Below are 16,636 nucleotides of genomic sequence, written 5' to 3'. Positions count from 1 at the left end.
GGCATCGCTGTGCCACTAGTGGAGCAGGGGTCTAAGGCATCGCTGTGCCACTAGTGGAGCAGGGGTCTAAGGCATCGCTGTGCCACTAGTGGAGCAGGGGTCTAAGGCATCGCTGTGCCACTAGTGGAGCAGGGGTCTAAGGCATCGCTGTGCCACTAGTGGAGCAGGGGTGTAAGGCATCGCTGTGCCACTAGTGGAGCAGGGGTCTAAGGCATCGCTGTGCCACTAGTGGAGCAGGGGTCTAAGGCATCGATGTGCCACTAGTGGAGCAGGGGTCTAAGGCATCGCTGTGCCACTAGTGGAGCAGGGGTCTAAGGCAGCGCTGTGCCACTAGTAGAGCAGTGGTCTAAGGCAGCGCTGTGCCACTAGAGGAGCAGGGGTCTAAGGCATCGCTGTGCCACTAGTAGAGCAGGGGTCTAAGGCATCGCTGTGCCACTAGTGGAGTAGGGGTCTAAGGCATCGCTGTGCCACTAGTAGAGCAGGGGTCTAAGGCAGCGCTAGCTGTGCCACTAGTGGAGCAGTGGTCTAAGGCAGCGCTAGCTGTGCCACTAGTAGAGCAGTGGTCTAAGGCAGCGCTAGCTGTGCCACTAGTGGAGCAGTGGTCTAAGGCAGCGCTAGCTGTGCCACTAGTGGAGCAGTGGTCTAAGGCAGCGCTAGCTGTGCCACTAGTGGAGCAGTGGTCTAAGGCAGCGCTAGCTGTGCCACTAGTGGAGCAGTGGTCTAAGGCAGCGCTAGCTGTGCCACTAGTGGAGCAGTGGTCTAAGGCAGCGCTAGCTGTGCCACTAGTGGAGCAGTGGTCTAAGGCAGCGCTAGCTGTGCCACTAGTAGAGCAGTGGTCTAAGGCAGCGCTAGCTGTGCCACTAGTAGAGCAGTGGTCTAAGGCAGCGCTAGCTGTGCCACTAGTGGAGCAGTGGTCTAAGGCAGCGCTGTGCCACTAGTAGAGCAGTGGTCTAAGGTAGCGCTAGCTGTGCCACTAGTATAGCAGTGGTCTAAGGCAGCGCTAGCTGTGCCACTAGTGGAGCAGGGGTCTAAGGCAGCGCTGTGCCACTAGTAGAGCAGTGGTCTAAGGCAGCGCTGTGCCACTAGTGGAGCAGGGGTCTAAGGCAGCGCTGTGCCACTAGTAGAGCAGTGGTCTAAGGCAGCGCTAGCTGTGCCACTAGTGGAGCAGGGGTCTAAGGCAGCGCTAGCTGTGCCACTAGTATAGCAGTGGTCTAAGGCAGCGCTAGCTGTGCCACTAGTGGAGCAGTGGTCTAAGGCATCGCTGTGCCACTAGTGGAGCAGTGGTCTAAGGCAGCGCTAGCTGTGCCACTAGTAGAGCAGGGGTCTAAGGCAGCGCTAGCTGTGCCACTAGTGGAGCAGTGGTCTAAGGCAGCGCTAGCTGTGCCACTAGTGGAGCAGGGGTCTAAGGCAGCGCTAGCTGTGCCACTAGTAGAGCAGTGGTCTAAGGCAGCGCTAGCTGTGCCACTAGTGGAGCAGGGGTCTAAGGCAGCGCTGTGCCACAAGTAGAGCAGTGGTCTAAGGCAGCGCTGTGCCACTAGTAGAGCAGTGGTCTAAGGCAGCGCTAGCTGTGCCACTAGTATAGCAGTGGTCTAAGGCAGCGCTAGCTGTGCCACTAGTATAGCAGTGGTCTAAGGCAGTGCTAGCTGTGCCACTAGTGGAGCAGGGGTCTAAGGCAGCGCTGTGCCACTAGTAGAGCAGTGGTCTAAGGTAGCGCTAGCTGTGCCACTAGTATAGCAGTGGTCTAAGGCAGCGCTAGCTGTGCCACTAGTGGAGCAGGGGTCTAAGGCAGCGCTGTGCCACTAGTAGAGCAGTGGTCTAAGGCAGCGCTGTGCCACTAGTGGAGCAGGGGTCTAAGGCAGCGCTGTGCCACTAGTAGAGCAGTGGTCTAAGGCAGCGCTAGCTGTGCCACTAGTGGAGCAGGGGTCTAAGGCAGCGCTAGCTGTGCCACTAGTATAGCAGTGGTCTAAGGCAGCGCTAGCTGTGCCACTAGTGGAGCAGTGGTCTAAGGCAGCGCTAGCTGTGCCACTAGTAGAGCAGGGGTCTAAGGCAGCGCTAGCTGTGCCACTAGTGGAGCAGTGGTCTAAGGCAGCGCTAGCTGTGCCACTAGTGGAGCAGGGGTCTAAGGCAGCGCTAGCTGTGCCACTAGTAGAGCAGTGGTCTAAGGCAGCGCTAGCTGTGCCACTAGTGGAGCAGGGGTCTAAGGCAGCGCTGTGCCACAAGTAGAGCAGTGGTCTAAGGCAGCGCTGTGCCACTAGTAGAGCAGTGGTCTAAGGCAGCGCTAGCTGTGCCACTAGTATAGCAGTGGTCTAAGGCAGCGCTAGCTGTGCCACTAGTATAGCAGTGGTCTAAGGCAGTGCTAGCTGTGCCACTAGTGGAGCAGGGGTCTAAGGCAGCGCTGTGCCACTAGTAGAGCAGTGGTCTAAGGCAGCGCTAGCTGTGCCACTAGTATAGCAGTGGTCTAAGGCAGCGCTAGCTGTGCCACTAGTGGAGCAGTGGTCTAAGGCAGCGCTAGCTGTGCCACTAGCGGAGCAGTGGTCTAAGGCAGCGCTAGCTGTGCCACTAGTGGAGCAGTGGTCTAAGGCAGCGCTAGCTGTGCCACTAGTGGAGCAGTGGTCTAAGGCAGCGCTAGCTGTGCCACTAGTAGAGCAGTGGTCTAAGGCAGCGCTAGCTGTGCCACTAGTAGAGCAGTGGTCTAAGGCAGCGCTAGCTGTGCCACTAGTAGAGCAGTGGTCTAAGGCAGCGCTAGCTGTGCCACTAGTGGAGCAGGGGTCTAAGGCAGCGCTGTGCCACAAGTAGAGCAGTGGTCTAAGGCAGCGCTGTGCCACTAGTAGAGCAGTGGTCTAAGGCAGCGCTAGCTGTGCCACTAGTATAGCAGTGGTCTAAGGCAGCGCTAGCTGTGCCACTAGTGGAGCAGGGGTCTAAGGCAGCGCTGTGCCACTAGTAGAGCAGTGGTCTAAGGCAGCGCTAGCTGTGCCACTAGTGGAGCAGGGGTCTAAGGCAGCGCTGTGCCACTAGTAGAGCAGTGGTCTAAGGCAGCGCTAGCTGTGCCACTAGTGGAGCAGGGGTCTAAGGCAGCGCTAGCTGTGCCACTAGTATAGCAGTGGTCTAAGGCAGCGCTAGCTGTGCCACTAGTGGAGCAGGGGTCTAAGGCAGCGCTGTGCCACAAGTAGAGCAGTGGTCTAAGGCAGCGCTGTGCCACTAGTAGAGCAGTGGTCTAAGGCAGCGCTAGCTGTGCCACTAGTAGAGCAGTGGTCTAAGGCAGCGCTAGCTGTGCCACTAGTATAGCAGTGGTCTAAGGCAGCGCTAGCTGTGCCACTAGTGGAGCAGTGGTCTAAGGCAGCGCTAGCTGTGCCACTAGTGGAGCAGGGGTCTAAGGCAGCGCTGTGCCACTAGTAGAGCAGTGGTCTAAGGCAGCGCTAGCTGTGCCACTAGTATAGCAGTGGTCTAAGGCAGCGCTAGCTGTGCCACTAGTGGAGCAGTGGTCTAAGGCATCGCTGTGCCACTAGTGGAGCAGTGGTCTAAGGCAGCGCTAGCTGTGCCACTAGTAGAGCAGTGGTCTAAGGCAGCGCTAGCTGTGCCACTAGTAGAGCAGTGGTCTAAGGCAGCGCTAGCTGTGCCACTAGTAGAGCAGTGGTCTAAGGCAGCGCTAGCTGTGCCACTAGTAGAGCAGTGGTCTAAGGCAGCGCTAGCTGTGCCACTAGTAGAGCAGTGGTCTAAGGCAGCGCTAGCTGTGCCACTAGTAGAGCAGTGGTCTAAGGCAGCGCTAGCTGTGCCACTAGTGGAGCAGGGGTCTAAGGCAGCGCTAGCTGTGCCACTAGTAGAGCAGTGGTCTAAGGCAGCGCTAGCTGTGCCACTAGTAGAGCAGTGGTCTAAGGCAGCGCTAGCTGTGCCACTAGTGGAGCAGGGGTCTAAGGCAGCGCTGTGCCACTAGTAGAGCAGTGGTCTAAGGCAGCGCTAGCTGTGCCACTAGTGGAGCAGGGGTCTAAGGCAGCGCTAGCTGTGCCACTAGTGGAGCAGTGGTCTAAGGCAGCGCTGTGCCACTAGTGGAGCAGTGGTCTAAGGCAGCGCTAGCTGTGCCACTAGTAGAGCAGTGGTCTAAGGCAGCGCTAGCTGTGCCACTAGTAGAGCAGTGGTCTAAGGCAGCGCTAGCTGTGCCACTAGTGGAGCAGGGGTCTAAGGCAGCGCTGTGCCACTAGTAGAGCAGTGGTCTAAGGCAGCGCTAGCTGTGCCACTAGTGGAGCAGTGGTCTAAGGCAGCGCTAGCTGTGCCACTAGTGGAGCAGTGGTCTAAGGCAGCGCTAGCTGTGCCACTAGTGGAGCAGTGGTCTAAGGCAGCGCTAGCTGTGCCACTAGTGGAGCAGTGGTCTAAGGCAGCGCTAGCTGTGCCACTAGTGGAGCAGTGGTCTAAGGCAGCGCTAGCTGTGCCACTAGTGGAGCAGTGGTCTAAGGCAGCGCTAGCTGTGCCACTAGTGGAGCAGTGGTCTAAGGCAGCGCTAGCTGTGCCACTAGTGGAGCAGTGGTCTAAGGCAGCGCTAGCTGTGCCACTAGTGGAGCAGGGGTCTAAGGCAGCGCTAGCTGTGCCACTAGTAGAGCAGTGGTCTAAGGCAGCGCTAGCTGTGCCACTAGTGGAGCAGGGGTCTAAGGCAGCGCTGTGCCACAAGTAGAGCAGTGGTCTAAGGCAGCGCTGTGCCACTAGTAGAGCAGTGGTCTAAGGCAGCGCTAGCTGTGCCACTAGTGGAGCAGTGGTCTAAGGCAGCGCTAGCTGTGCCACTAGTGGAGCAGTGGTCTAAGGCAGCGCTAGCTGTGCCACTAGTGGAGCAGTGGTCTAAGGCAGCGCTAGCTGTGCCACTAGTGGAGCAGTGGTCTAAGGCAGCGCTAGCTGTGCCACTAGTGGAGCAGGGGTCTAAGGCAGCGCTAGCTGTGCCACTAGTAGGGCAGGTGTACAGGTGTACAGCGTTTCCTCCGACACATTGGTGCGGCTGGCTTCCGGGTTAAGTGGGCATTGTGCCAAGAAGCAGTGCGGCTTGGTTGGGTTGTGTTTCGGAGGACGCACGGCTCCCGACCTTCTCCTCTCCCGAGTCCCATCGCTGCAACTCTCATAGGGACAAGACTGTAACTACCAATTGGAAACCACGAAATTGGAAAAAAGGGGGGCATTTTTAATAACAAAAAAAAGTTGATTTCTATAGTTTATTCTTTTGTGAGTACAGCCCAGGGGGTTATTGTGACAGTGATGCATCATCCCCCCCCCCCCTTCCCCAGATATTGCACAAAAGAATCCTCCAGCAAGCAGGATTCATACAGTTTGGACAGCTTCAGTTTCTCGAAGCGAAAGAACACTTCAGGACAGGTCAGTTGGACGTCCGGGAGTTGATCTCCCTCTACCCTCTCCTCCTCCCGGCCTCCTCCTCCTTCGCCCGCTGCCACCCGCCGCTCCACGGGTTCGCCGACCTCAACCACCTGGCGCAGGGGGACCAGGACAAGGTCCAGAGGTGCAAGAGGTAAGAGACGTGGTCCTCTGTAGCTCAGTTGGCAGAGTATGATGTTTGCAACCACTATAATAGTTGGTTTGATTCCCAGGACCATCTGTACGTAAAATACAGAATAAAGTGGCTGCTAAATGGCTATTATTATTATTATTATTATTATTATTATTATTATTATTATTATTCTAGGTTCCTCATCACGTACCTGGGTGAGGTGCGAAGCACGGAGGGGGCTAACGGTTGCCAGGAGGACGTGGACACGGCTCTGTTGAAGCTGTACGCTGAGCAGGACCACGAGAGTCTTCTGGACCTGCTGGCCTCCCCCAACGCCTGTTTACTGGCAGACAGCGCCCCCTGGCTAGAGAAACACCACAAGTGGGTACTGCAGCTAGCCTAGTGGGTACTGCAGCTAGCCTAGTGGGTACGGCAGCTAGCCTAGCGGGTACGGTAGCTAGCCTAGCCCAGCCGGTACGGCAGCTAGCCTTGCCTAGCGGGTACGGCAGCTAGCCTTGCCTAGCGGGTACGGCAGCTAGCCTTGCCTAGCGGGCACGGCAGCTAGCCTAGCCCAGCCGGTATGACAGCTAGCCTAGTCTAGTGGGCACTACTATAGCTAGCCTAGCCCAGCCGGTACGACAGCTAGCCTAGTCCTAGTTGGCACTACTATAGTTAGCCTAGCGGGTACGGTACCTAGCCTAGCCCAGCCGGTACGACAGCTAGCCTAGTCTAGTTGGCACTACTATAGTTAGCCTAGTGGGCACTAAGATATTGTGTTCAAAGTAGCCTGCTATGCTATTGCCTTTTAAAGTGTGTAATGAGTGTGTTTTTTTTATGTTGGTTTACCTTTCTCCTGAACATCAGGTATTTTGCACTAGGCCTCCTCTACCATTATAACGGACAGGATTCAGCTGCTCTACAGGTAAACATGCTACTACTGTACACTACCTTTAGTATGACCACGGTGACCGTACCACCATGGCTCTTTTTATATGGCAAATCAAATATATCTTAATCAGATATGGCCACATCTTAAACGACTGCGTTTTGAGCACCTAGGTTGAAAAGCCCTATTAAATCCAATCCATTATCTTGATTATTAATTGAATATGAATTGTAATGAAATGACTATGGGGTTTGTAAGATGCCTCTCTCCTCTCCTCCTGTAGTTGTGGGTGCAGGTAGTGAATGGGGACCTTCAGGACTCTACCAGGTCTGACCTGTATGAGTACATTGTGGACTTCCTGGGTTTCTGTTCCAACCCGGACCTGGTGTGGAAATATGCGGACTGGGCCCTGCAGAGAGACCAGACGGTACGTTTCTGTCTGCGTTTCCAAATGGCACCTTAATCCCTATATTGTATACTACTTTTGACCAGGGCCCTGTATTGTATACTACTTTTGACCAGGGCCCTGTATTGTATACTACTTTTGACCAGGGCCCTGTATTGTATACTACTTTTGACCAGGGCCCTATATTGTGTACTACTTTTGACCAGGGCCCTAAGTTCTAGCAGAAACTAAGTAATGATGTCGACTGCCGGCCATTTTGGATATACCCGCAGGAGTAAAGAAGACTCTCCTCATTGTAATTCTATGGGTGTTTATCTGTGGTCTCTCTAGATAGGGGTGCAGATCTTCACCAGAAGGCCGGTGGGTCAGGACCAGGTTAAGGAGCAGAAGGACCAGGTGAACACAGACGACGTCATTACGTACCTGGGGAAACACAGCCAGGCTCTGCTGCTCTACCTGGAACACCTGGTGCTGGGCCGACGGATACAGGTCAGAAGGACAGGACTTCAGAACATATTCCATACTCCACGATTTACCTCCTTGAACTTCCCCTGGTGCTTGGTCTTTACTGCTCTCTCTCTCTCTCTCTCTGTCTGTTTGTCTCTGTCTGTTTGTCTCTGTCTCTCTCTGTCTTTCTCTGTCTCTCGCTCTCTCTCTGTCTCGCTGTCTCTCTCTGTCTCGCTGTCTCTCTCTGTCTCGCTGTCTCTGTCTACTGTATGTAACTCTGTCTCTCTCTCGCTGTCTGTCTCTGTCTACTGTATGTAACTCTCTGTCTCTCTCTCTGCCTCTGTCTACTGTATGTAACTCTGTCTACTGTATGTAACTCTGTCTACTGTATGTAACTCTCTCTCTGTCTACTGTATGTAACTCTCTCTCTGTCTACTGTATGTAACTCTCTCTCTCTCTACTGTATGTAACTCTCTGTCTCTCTCTCTGTCTACTGTATGTAACTCTCTCTCTCTCTCTGTCTACTGTATGTAACTCTGTCTCTCTGTAGAAAGAGAAGCTCCACACACACCTAGCAGTGCAGTACACAGACAGAGTCCTGTTTCTCCTGTCTCAGTCCCCCCCAGTGGACCAACAGGTGTCTGTAGCCCGGGACAAACTCCAGCTCCTCCTCAGGGAGTCCAGCCTGTACCGCGTCCAACTACTACTGGGTGAGCTGTCCATTGTCATTGTGTCCCAAATTACACCCTATTACACCCTATTCCGTATCCAGTGCACAGGGCTCAGGTCAAAAGTAGTGCACTACATCAGGAATGGGGTGTAATTTTGTAGGTGGCCAATGTTGTTGATTTCCACTTTTTTAAAACGATATTTGAGTTTGATCTCGTCCAGGTGAGGTATTGTTACTGTTTAAACATGAGATAATGCCAATACACTACATTTAGTTTCCTGGCAGAATAATGGGGTCCTCCCAAAAGGACAATGTCTATAACCTGCTATAACCCTGGTTATAACCTGCTATAACCCTGGTTTTATCCACGATGACATGGTTATAACCTACTATAACCCTGGTTATAACCTGCTATAACCCTGGTTATAACCTGCTATAACCCTGGTTATAACCTGCTATAACCCTGGTTATAACCTGCTATAACCCTGGTTATAACCTGCTATAACCCTGGTTATAACCTGCTATAACCCTGGTTATAACCTGCTATAACCCTGGTTTTATCCACGATGACATGGTTATAACCTACTATAACCCTGGTTATAACCTACTATAACCCTGGTTATAACCTGCTATAACCCTGGTTTTATCCACGATGACATGGTTATAACCTACTATAACCCTGGTTATAACCTACTATAACCCTGGTTATAACCTACTATAACCCTGGTTTTATCCACGATGACGTGGTTATAACCTGCTATAACCCTGGTTATAACCTACTATAACCCTGGTTTTATCCACGATGACGTGGTTATAACCTGCTATAACCCTGGTTTTATCCATGATGACATGGCTATAACCTGCTATAACCCTGGTTTTATCCACGATGACGTGGTTATAACCTGCTATAACCCTGGTTTTATCCACGATTACGTGGCTATAACCTGCTATAACCCTGGTTATAACCTGCTATAACCCTGGTTATAACCTGCTATAACCCTGGTTTTATCCATGATGACATGGCTATAACCTGCTATAACCCTGGTTTTATCCACGATGACGTGGTTATAACCTGCTATAACCCTGGTTTTATCCACGATGACGTGGCTATAACCTGCTATAACCCTGGTTTTAACCTGCTATAACCCTGGTTTTAACCTGCTATAACCCTGGTTATAACCCTGGTTATAACCTGCTATAACCCTGGTTATAACCTGCTATAACCCTGGTTATAACCTGCTATAACCCTGGTTATAACCCTGGTTTTATCCACGATGACGTGGCTATAACCTGCTATAACCCTGGTTTTATCCACGATGACGTGGTTATAACCCTGGTTTTATCCACGATGACGTGGTTATAACCCTGGTTTTAGCCACGATGACGTGGTTATAACCCTGGTTTTAGCCACGATGACGTGGTTATAACCCTGGTTTTAGCCACGATGACGTGGTTATAACCCTGGTTTTAGCCACGATGACGTGGTTATAACCCTGGTTTTAGCCACGATGACGTGGTTATAACCCTGGTTTTAGCCACGATGACGTGGTTATAACCCTGGTTTTAGCCACGATGACGTGGTTATAACCCTGGTTTTGGCCACGATGACGTGGTTATAACCCTGGTTTTAGCCACGATGACGTGGTTATAACCCTGGTTTTAGCCACGATGACGTGGTTATAACCCTGGTTTTAGCCACGATGACGTGGTTATAACCCTGGTTTTAGCCACGATGACGTGGTTATAACCCTGGTTTTAGCCACGATGACGTGGTTATAACCCTGGTTTTAGCCACGATGACGTGGTTATAACCCTGGTTTTAGCCACGATGACGTGGTTATAACCTACTACAACCTATGGCTCTGTCTCCCCCTCCCTCCCTCAGGTAAGATCCAGGAATGTGACCAGTTGTTACTGGAGAGAGCCACGCTCCACGGGAAACTAGAGGAGCACGATAAGGCGTTACACATCCTGGTGCACCAGCTAAAAGACTTCCCCGCTGCTGAGGCCTACTGCGTGTGGGGTTCCGCCTCCCGGGACCCGGCCTACCAGCAGAGCCTCTTTCACCTCCTCCTGGGGGTCTATCTGGACCGGGACCTTCCCAGTAGTACGGTCACCGGGGAGCTGGAGATGGCAGCGGTGGACCTGTTAAACCGGCACGGGGAGGTGTTCGACGCTGTGCGCGTGCTGGACCTGCTTCCTGAAGGCTGGTCCCTGCAGCTGCTTCGCCCGTTCCTCGGACGTGCCCTGCGGGGGAGTATGCACGCCTGCCGCACCTCCCAGGTTGCACTGGGGCTGGCGAGGTCAGAGAACCTACAGCTGCAGCACGACAGGGTGAGATTGGAACGACGCGACACACATACTGCGCGCACACACACACACACAAACAAAATCAAATCACATTTTTTTGGGTCACATACACGTGTTCAGCAGATGTTATTGCGGGTGTAGTGAAATGCTTGTGTTTCTAGCTCCAACAGTGCAGTAATATCTACCCATTCACAACAACACACACACACACACAACTCTGCATTATGTGTTTACGACAAAGCTCTTCTGATTTTAAGTCTTTGTAATTGCTTCTACGTTCTGCTGAGTCGTGATGAAGGTGAGATGTAACTGTGGCCATGTTGTCGTGTCATCAGTTGGAGCAGAGGAGGAGCCCAGTCCTGGTATCACAGAAGAAGGGGTGTGTTCTGTGCCACAACACCTTCAGCGAGCCAGACTGTGTGTGTCTTCCAGGAGGTGTGCCCGTACACACACACTGTGCCGCCCAGAGGGTGGTACGAGACTCGCCCACCAGGAGACAACTAGCCAATAGCAACAATCACACATGAAGCCCCTTGACCACCATCACCACCCAAGCCTCGCCCAGAGCCAGTGTGATGGGAGGAGCCTAGCAGCAGCCTGGGCTGTGATTGGTTGCGTCTGGGGGGGGGGGGGGGGGTGGTCACATCAGATGATGACTATGGGGGATAAAAGCACAGCGGTTACCATGGCTACCGTGGTCCAGCATAGTGGGAGCAGCCCTGGAGCATACTCAGAAACACAGAGCTGACCACACCTCTCTACTGTGTGTGTGTGTGTGTGTGTGTGTGTGTGTGTGTGTGTGTGTGTGTGTGTGTGTGTGAAGGAAGGAAGGTACTTATTCCAGTGCCACCATTCATAAACAACAGGGAGACTGATGACCGACTGAGTTGTGAATGAAGTTCTACAACAAGAACTTAACTCCACATCCATCCCTAATGACTCTAAACATTGAAGTGAAACCTACAGTCTGTCCTGGTCTAGAGCTGAACCCCTCCTCTGTTATGTCTGTCCTGGTCTAGTGCTGAACCCCTCTGTTATGTCCTGGTCTAGTGCTGAACCCCTCTGTTATGTCCTGGTCTAGAGCTGAACCCCTCCTCTGTTATGTCTGTCCTGGTCTAGAGCTGAACCCCTCCTCTGTTATGTCCTGGTCCAGTGCTGAACCCCTCCTCTGTTATGTCTGTCCTGGTCCAGTGCTGAACCCCTCCTCTGTTATGTCTGTCCTGGTCTAGAGCTGAACCCCTCCTCTGTTATGTCTGTCCTGGTCTAGTGCTGAACCCCTCCTCTGTTATGTCTGTCCTGGTCTAGTGCTGAACCCCTCCTCTGTTATGTCTGTCCTGGTCTAGTGCTGAACCCCTCCTCTGTTATGTCCTGGTCTAGAGCTGAACCCCTCCTCTGTTATGTTATGTCCTGGTCTAGAGCTGAACCCCTCCTCTGTTATGTCTGTCCTGGTCTAGAGCTGAACCCCTCCTCTGTTATGTCTGTCCTGGTCTAGAGCTGAACCCCTCCTCTGTTATGTCCTGGTCTAGAGCTGAACCCCTCCTCTGTTATGTCTGTCCTGGTCTAGAGCTGAACCCCTCCTCTGTTATGTCCTGGTCTAGTGCTGAACCCCTCTGTTATGTCCTGGTCTAGAGCTGAACCCCTCTGTTATGTCCTGGTCTAGAGCTGAACCCCTCCTCTGCTATGTCTGTCCTGGTCTAGAGCTGAACCCCTCCTCTGCTATGTCTGTCCTGGTCTAGAGCTGAACCCCTCCTCTGCTATGTCTGTCCTGGTCTAGTGCTGAACCCCTCTGTTATGTCCTGGTCTAGAGCTGAACCCCTCTGTTATGTCTGTCCTGGTCTAGTGCTGAACCCCTCCTCTGCTATGTCTGTCCTGGTCTAGAGCTGAACCCCTCCTCTGCTATGTCTGTCCTGGTCTAGTGCTGAACCCCTCCTCTGCTATGTCTGTCCTGGTCTAGTGCTGAACCCCTCCTCTGCTATGTCTGTCCTGGTCTAGTGCTGAACCCCTCCTCTGCTATGTCTGTCCTGGTCTAGTGCTGAACCCCTCCTCTGCTATGTTTGTCCTGGTCTAGTGCTGAACCCCTCCTCTGCTATGTTTGTCCTGGTCTAGTGCTGAACCCCTCTGTTATGTCCTGGTCTAGTGCTGAACCCCTCCTCTGTTATGTTTGTCCTGGTCTAGTGCTGAACCCCTCTGTTCTGTCCTGGTCTAGAGCTGAACCCCTCCCTCTGCTATGTCTGTCCAGGCCCAAACCTGAGATGAGCTTGAGTCTATCCCTGGGGAGGGTCTTACTGCAGAACACAGTGCAAGCAGACCAGTTAGACATCTCCTCCTTCACTACAGTGGCTCCTCTCTGCTGCTGGTATCTGAGACTGAACTTGAAGACGATGATTCCCCAGTGAGGCTGTGTTCACAGCCAGGAGCGTTCCTAATTGTTGCTAAATGTTCTGCTGTGTTGCACACACTCTCTCTCACCCCTCCAACCTGCTCCCCTTCCTGAACCTTGTGTCCACACTACTCAAGAACTGTCTCTCTGCCTTCAAGCAAAAAACACAATGGTTTGGTTTTCACTTTGCTAACCAGGTGGGGGTGAAACATCCAGCTAACCTGATGCTAGCTGGTTTCAGCTCAGACCAGGTGGGGTTGAAACATCCAGCTAACCTGATGCTAGCTGGTTTCAGCTCTGACCAAGGTGGGGTTGAAACATCCAGCTAACCTGATGCTAGCTGGTTTCAGCTCAGACCAGGTGGGGTTGAAACATCCAGCTAACCTGATGCTAGCTGGTTTCAGCTCAGACCAGGTGGGGTTGAAACATCCAGCTAACCTGATGCTAGCTGGTTTCAGCTCAGACCAGGTGGGGTTGAAACATCCAGCTAACCTGATGCTAGCTGGTTTCAGCTCAGACCAGGTGGGGTTGAAACATCCAGCTAACCTGATGCTAGCTGGTTTCAGCTCAGACCAGGTGGGGTTGAAACATCCAGCTAACCTGATGCTAGCTGGTTTCAGCTCAGACCAGGTGGGGTTGAAACATCCAGCTAACCTGATGCTAGCTGGTTTCAGCTCAGACCAGGTGGGGTTGAAACATCCAGCTAACCTGATGCTAGCTGGTTTCAGCTCAGACCAGGTGGGGTTGAAACATCCAGCTAACCTGATGCTAGCTGGTTTCAGCTCAGACCAGGTGGGGTTGAAACATCCAGCTAACCTGATGCTAGCTGGTTTCAGCTCAGACCAGGTGGGGTTGAAACATCCAGCTAACCTGATGCTAGCTGGTTTCAGCTCAGACCAGGGCTGTATTCATTAGGCACCAAACTGAAGTAAACATGACAGGGACTAGCTGAGCCATCTCGAAAAAGAAACTTGTTTTCCTTTTCCACTCCGAAACATTTTGCTTCGGTGTTCCCTGATGAACATGACCCAGCTCAATGGGATGTGAAATACTAAAACACTGAACAGAAGAATTGGCTAATGTTTCACTGACCAAAGCAAACGTTTAACCTGATCCCAGATCTGTTCGTGCTCATGCCAACTTCATTGCTATTAGTCAAGCCAATTATTTTTGGCATGACTATGAGTGACAAGGAGTTGTCATGGTGACACAAACAGACTGGCACTCAGGCTAAGCTATGTCCTATTTATAGAGTTCTCATCTTTGTATCTGTCCCATTATAACATCAGTGACGGCATGAGCAGCACCATTGAGGCTATCACCATTTTAAAGTAGTACATTTTCTTCTTTTTTTTATGTTTGAGTGTATCGTGTATCGTTAATATTAGTGATTTACCTCCACCTGCATTGCCCGGGGTCTTGAACCAAATCTTGTCATTCATTTGTTGTGGCCACTACAAGGCTTTGATATAGCTTAAAGCCATTTACAAAACTAAGCAAACCAATTTGAAGAAGACAATGCTCTGATCATTGACCGATAGCTCCCAACTCATAGGAATCGCTGTCCAGTTGACTACTTTAAAATGGTGGAAGCGCTCCGTGGCAAAGCCCATGCAAATAGTGTTATTTCCAAGTACTGATCTCTCTCCATCTCTATGGTCCTGTCCCAGTTCACGTCGATCAGTGAACAACATGATTGTGGGTCGAACAAAGCAAGAAATTAGCCTTTGTATTAACACATGGATTTACAGGGAATCCTTCAATTATGCAAATTAGCCGGTAAAATCGAATTAGTTTTTTGTGTCGAGGCGTTAAAACCAGATGAGCGTTTTGTGAACAGTAAAAGGGAAAACGCATTGCAATGCAGTCTGTCTGTTTGTTTAAAGGCTTTAGTTGTTTTGTTCTCACCCTGCTTGCAAGGTTTATAGCAAACTGATTTATCGGTCAAAAAAACTATTTTGACTTTTTAAAATGTGTGAAATGTCAAACTTTTTGATGGATTTTGCAATAGACCATTTGATGAGCACAGACTAAGTGAAACTCCTCTTTTACACACACACACACACACACACACACACACACACACACACACACACCCACACACACACACACTTCTCTGTTCTTCTTCTCTATGATATCCAGTTTGTTTCTCTGTTGGTGAAGGGTGTTGTGTCTGTCTGTTTCTCAGGTGGCACCCTATTCCCTATATAATACACTACATTTGACCAGGACCTCTGGCTGTTTGGGATGCACCCTATTCCCTATATAATACACTACATTTGACCAGGACCTCTGGCTGTTTGGGATGCACCCTATTCCCTATATAATACACTACATTTGGGATGCACCCTATATTCCCTATATAATACACTACATTTGACCAGGACATCTGGCCGTTTGGGATGCACCCTATTCCCTATATAATACACTACATTTGACCAGGACCTCTAGCCATTTGGGATGCACTCTATTCCCGTCCTGATCACACCTGTCCTGATCACACCCGTAACTGATCACACCATAACTGATCACACCATAACTGATCACACCTGTAACTGATCACACCCGTAACTGATCACAGCATAACTGATCACACCCGTAACTGATCACAGCATAACTGATCACACCCGTAACTGATCACAGCGTAACTGATCACACCTGTAACTGATCACACCCGTAACTGATCACAGCGTAACTGATCACACCCGTAACTGATCACAGCGTAACTGATCACACCCGTAACTAATCACACCTGTAACTGATCACACCTGTAACTGATCACACCCGTAACTGATCACACCCATAACTGATCACAGCGTAACTGATCACACCATAACCGATCACAGCGTAACTGATCACACCTGTAACTGATCACACCTGTAACTGATCACAGCATAACTGATCACAGCGTAACTGATCACACCCGTAACTGATCACACCTGTAACTGATCACAGCGTAACTGATCACAGCATAACTGATCACACCCGTAACTGATCACACCCGACGCTGATTACACCGTAACTGATCACACCGTAACTGATCACACCCGTAACTGATCACACCCGTAACTGATCACACCGTAACTGATCACACCATAACTGATCACACCTGTCCTGATCACACCGTAACTGATCACAGCGTTCCTGATCACACCGTAACTGCTGCCATGTGACTGGAAACAGCCAGATATGACTCTACATGTTGTAGATGAAGGTGTTGTTGTCTGGCTCTCTATTCCCTCCATACTCCACTACTGGTTTGACTCCCTATTGGCACCTGCACCGATGATGCACTTGTTACTTGATAAAGGAATGAATCACTGTCCGTTACACGATTGAAGATCTAAATTATTATTTTTTTAATTGTTGAAAGAGGGAAGTGTAGAATACCGGACTGAGCAGTCTTCTAGGTTTTGTTAAAACGCCAAAGGTATTGTTCCCCTGATATCTGGGGAAAACAAAAATAAAAAAGGATAATTCCTGTGTACACAAAGCCAGGAGCATATTTGTGGGCAGGGCTGACTATTCCAGTGGCTGGTTCCATGCACAGTGATTGGCCAGGATAACTAGGTCAGATGTACCGATTGGACACATTAATTACAATAACTCCGCCCCCCCCCCCCAAGAGTGGCACGTTTTGGAGGAGATGATGTCAGTGGACAACACCTTTAACACTATCTGGCACCCTATTTAGTATGTAGTGCACTACTTTGGACCAGAGCACATAATGGGTCTGGTTTAAAGTAGTGCACTATATAGGGAACGGGGTTCCATTTGCCCTGGTCTAAAGTAGTGCACTATATAGGGAACGGGGTTCCATTTCAGACAGCTTCAGGACCATCCTTCTGTGTGGTCATCTCTGGAACGGGGTTCCATTTCACACAGCTTCAGGACCATCCTTCTGTGTGGTCATCTCTGGAACGGGGTTCCATTTCACACAGCTTCAGGACCATCCTTCTGTGTGGTCATCTCTGGAACAGGGTTCCATTTCACACAGCTTCAGGACCATCCCATCCTTCTGTGTGGTCATCTCTGGATGGATGTTCAAAATGGACCCA

At 51.0% G+C, this 16,636-nt stretch overlaps 1 protein-coding gene across 1 annotated transcript in view; it reads left to right on the top strand.

Moving 5' to 3' along the window:
* Nucleotides 1-14,608, top strand: part of LOC116352781 (transforming growth factor-beta receptor-associated protein 1 homolog) — a 20,909-nt gene extending 6,301 nt beyond the window's left edge. Inside the window, 8 exon segments of the mRNA XM_031813458.1 lie at nt 5,262-5,500; nt 5,675-5,860; nt 6,344-6,401; nt 6,649-6,792; nt 7,102-7,260; nt 7,769-7,928; nt 9,774-10,222; nt 10,534-14,608. Of these exon segments, the coding sequence (XP_031669318.1) occupies nt 5,262-5,500; nt 5,675-5,860; nt 6,344-6,401; nt 6,649-6,792; nt 7,102-7,260; nt 7,769-7,928; nt 9,774-10,222; nt 10,534-10,725 (1,587 nt within the window). The 3' untranslated portion in view covers nt 10,726-14,608.
* The last annotated feature ends 2,028 nt before the right edge of the window (nt 14,609-16,636 follow it).

The sequence above is a fragment of the Oncorhynchus kisutch genome, unplaced genomic scaffold, assembly GCF_002021735.2.
Source record: "Oncorhynchus kisutch isolate 150728-3 unplaced genomic scaffold, Okis_V2 Okis05a-Okis16b_hom, whole genome shotgun sequence".
Classification (NCBI taxonomy): Eukaryota; Metazoa; Chordata; class Actinopteri; order Salmoniformes; family Salmonidae; genus Oncorhynchus; species Oncorhynchus kisutch.
The sequence above is the reverse complement of the archived record's forward strand: the minus strand, read 5'-3'. Positions and strand labels throughout refer to the sequence as shown.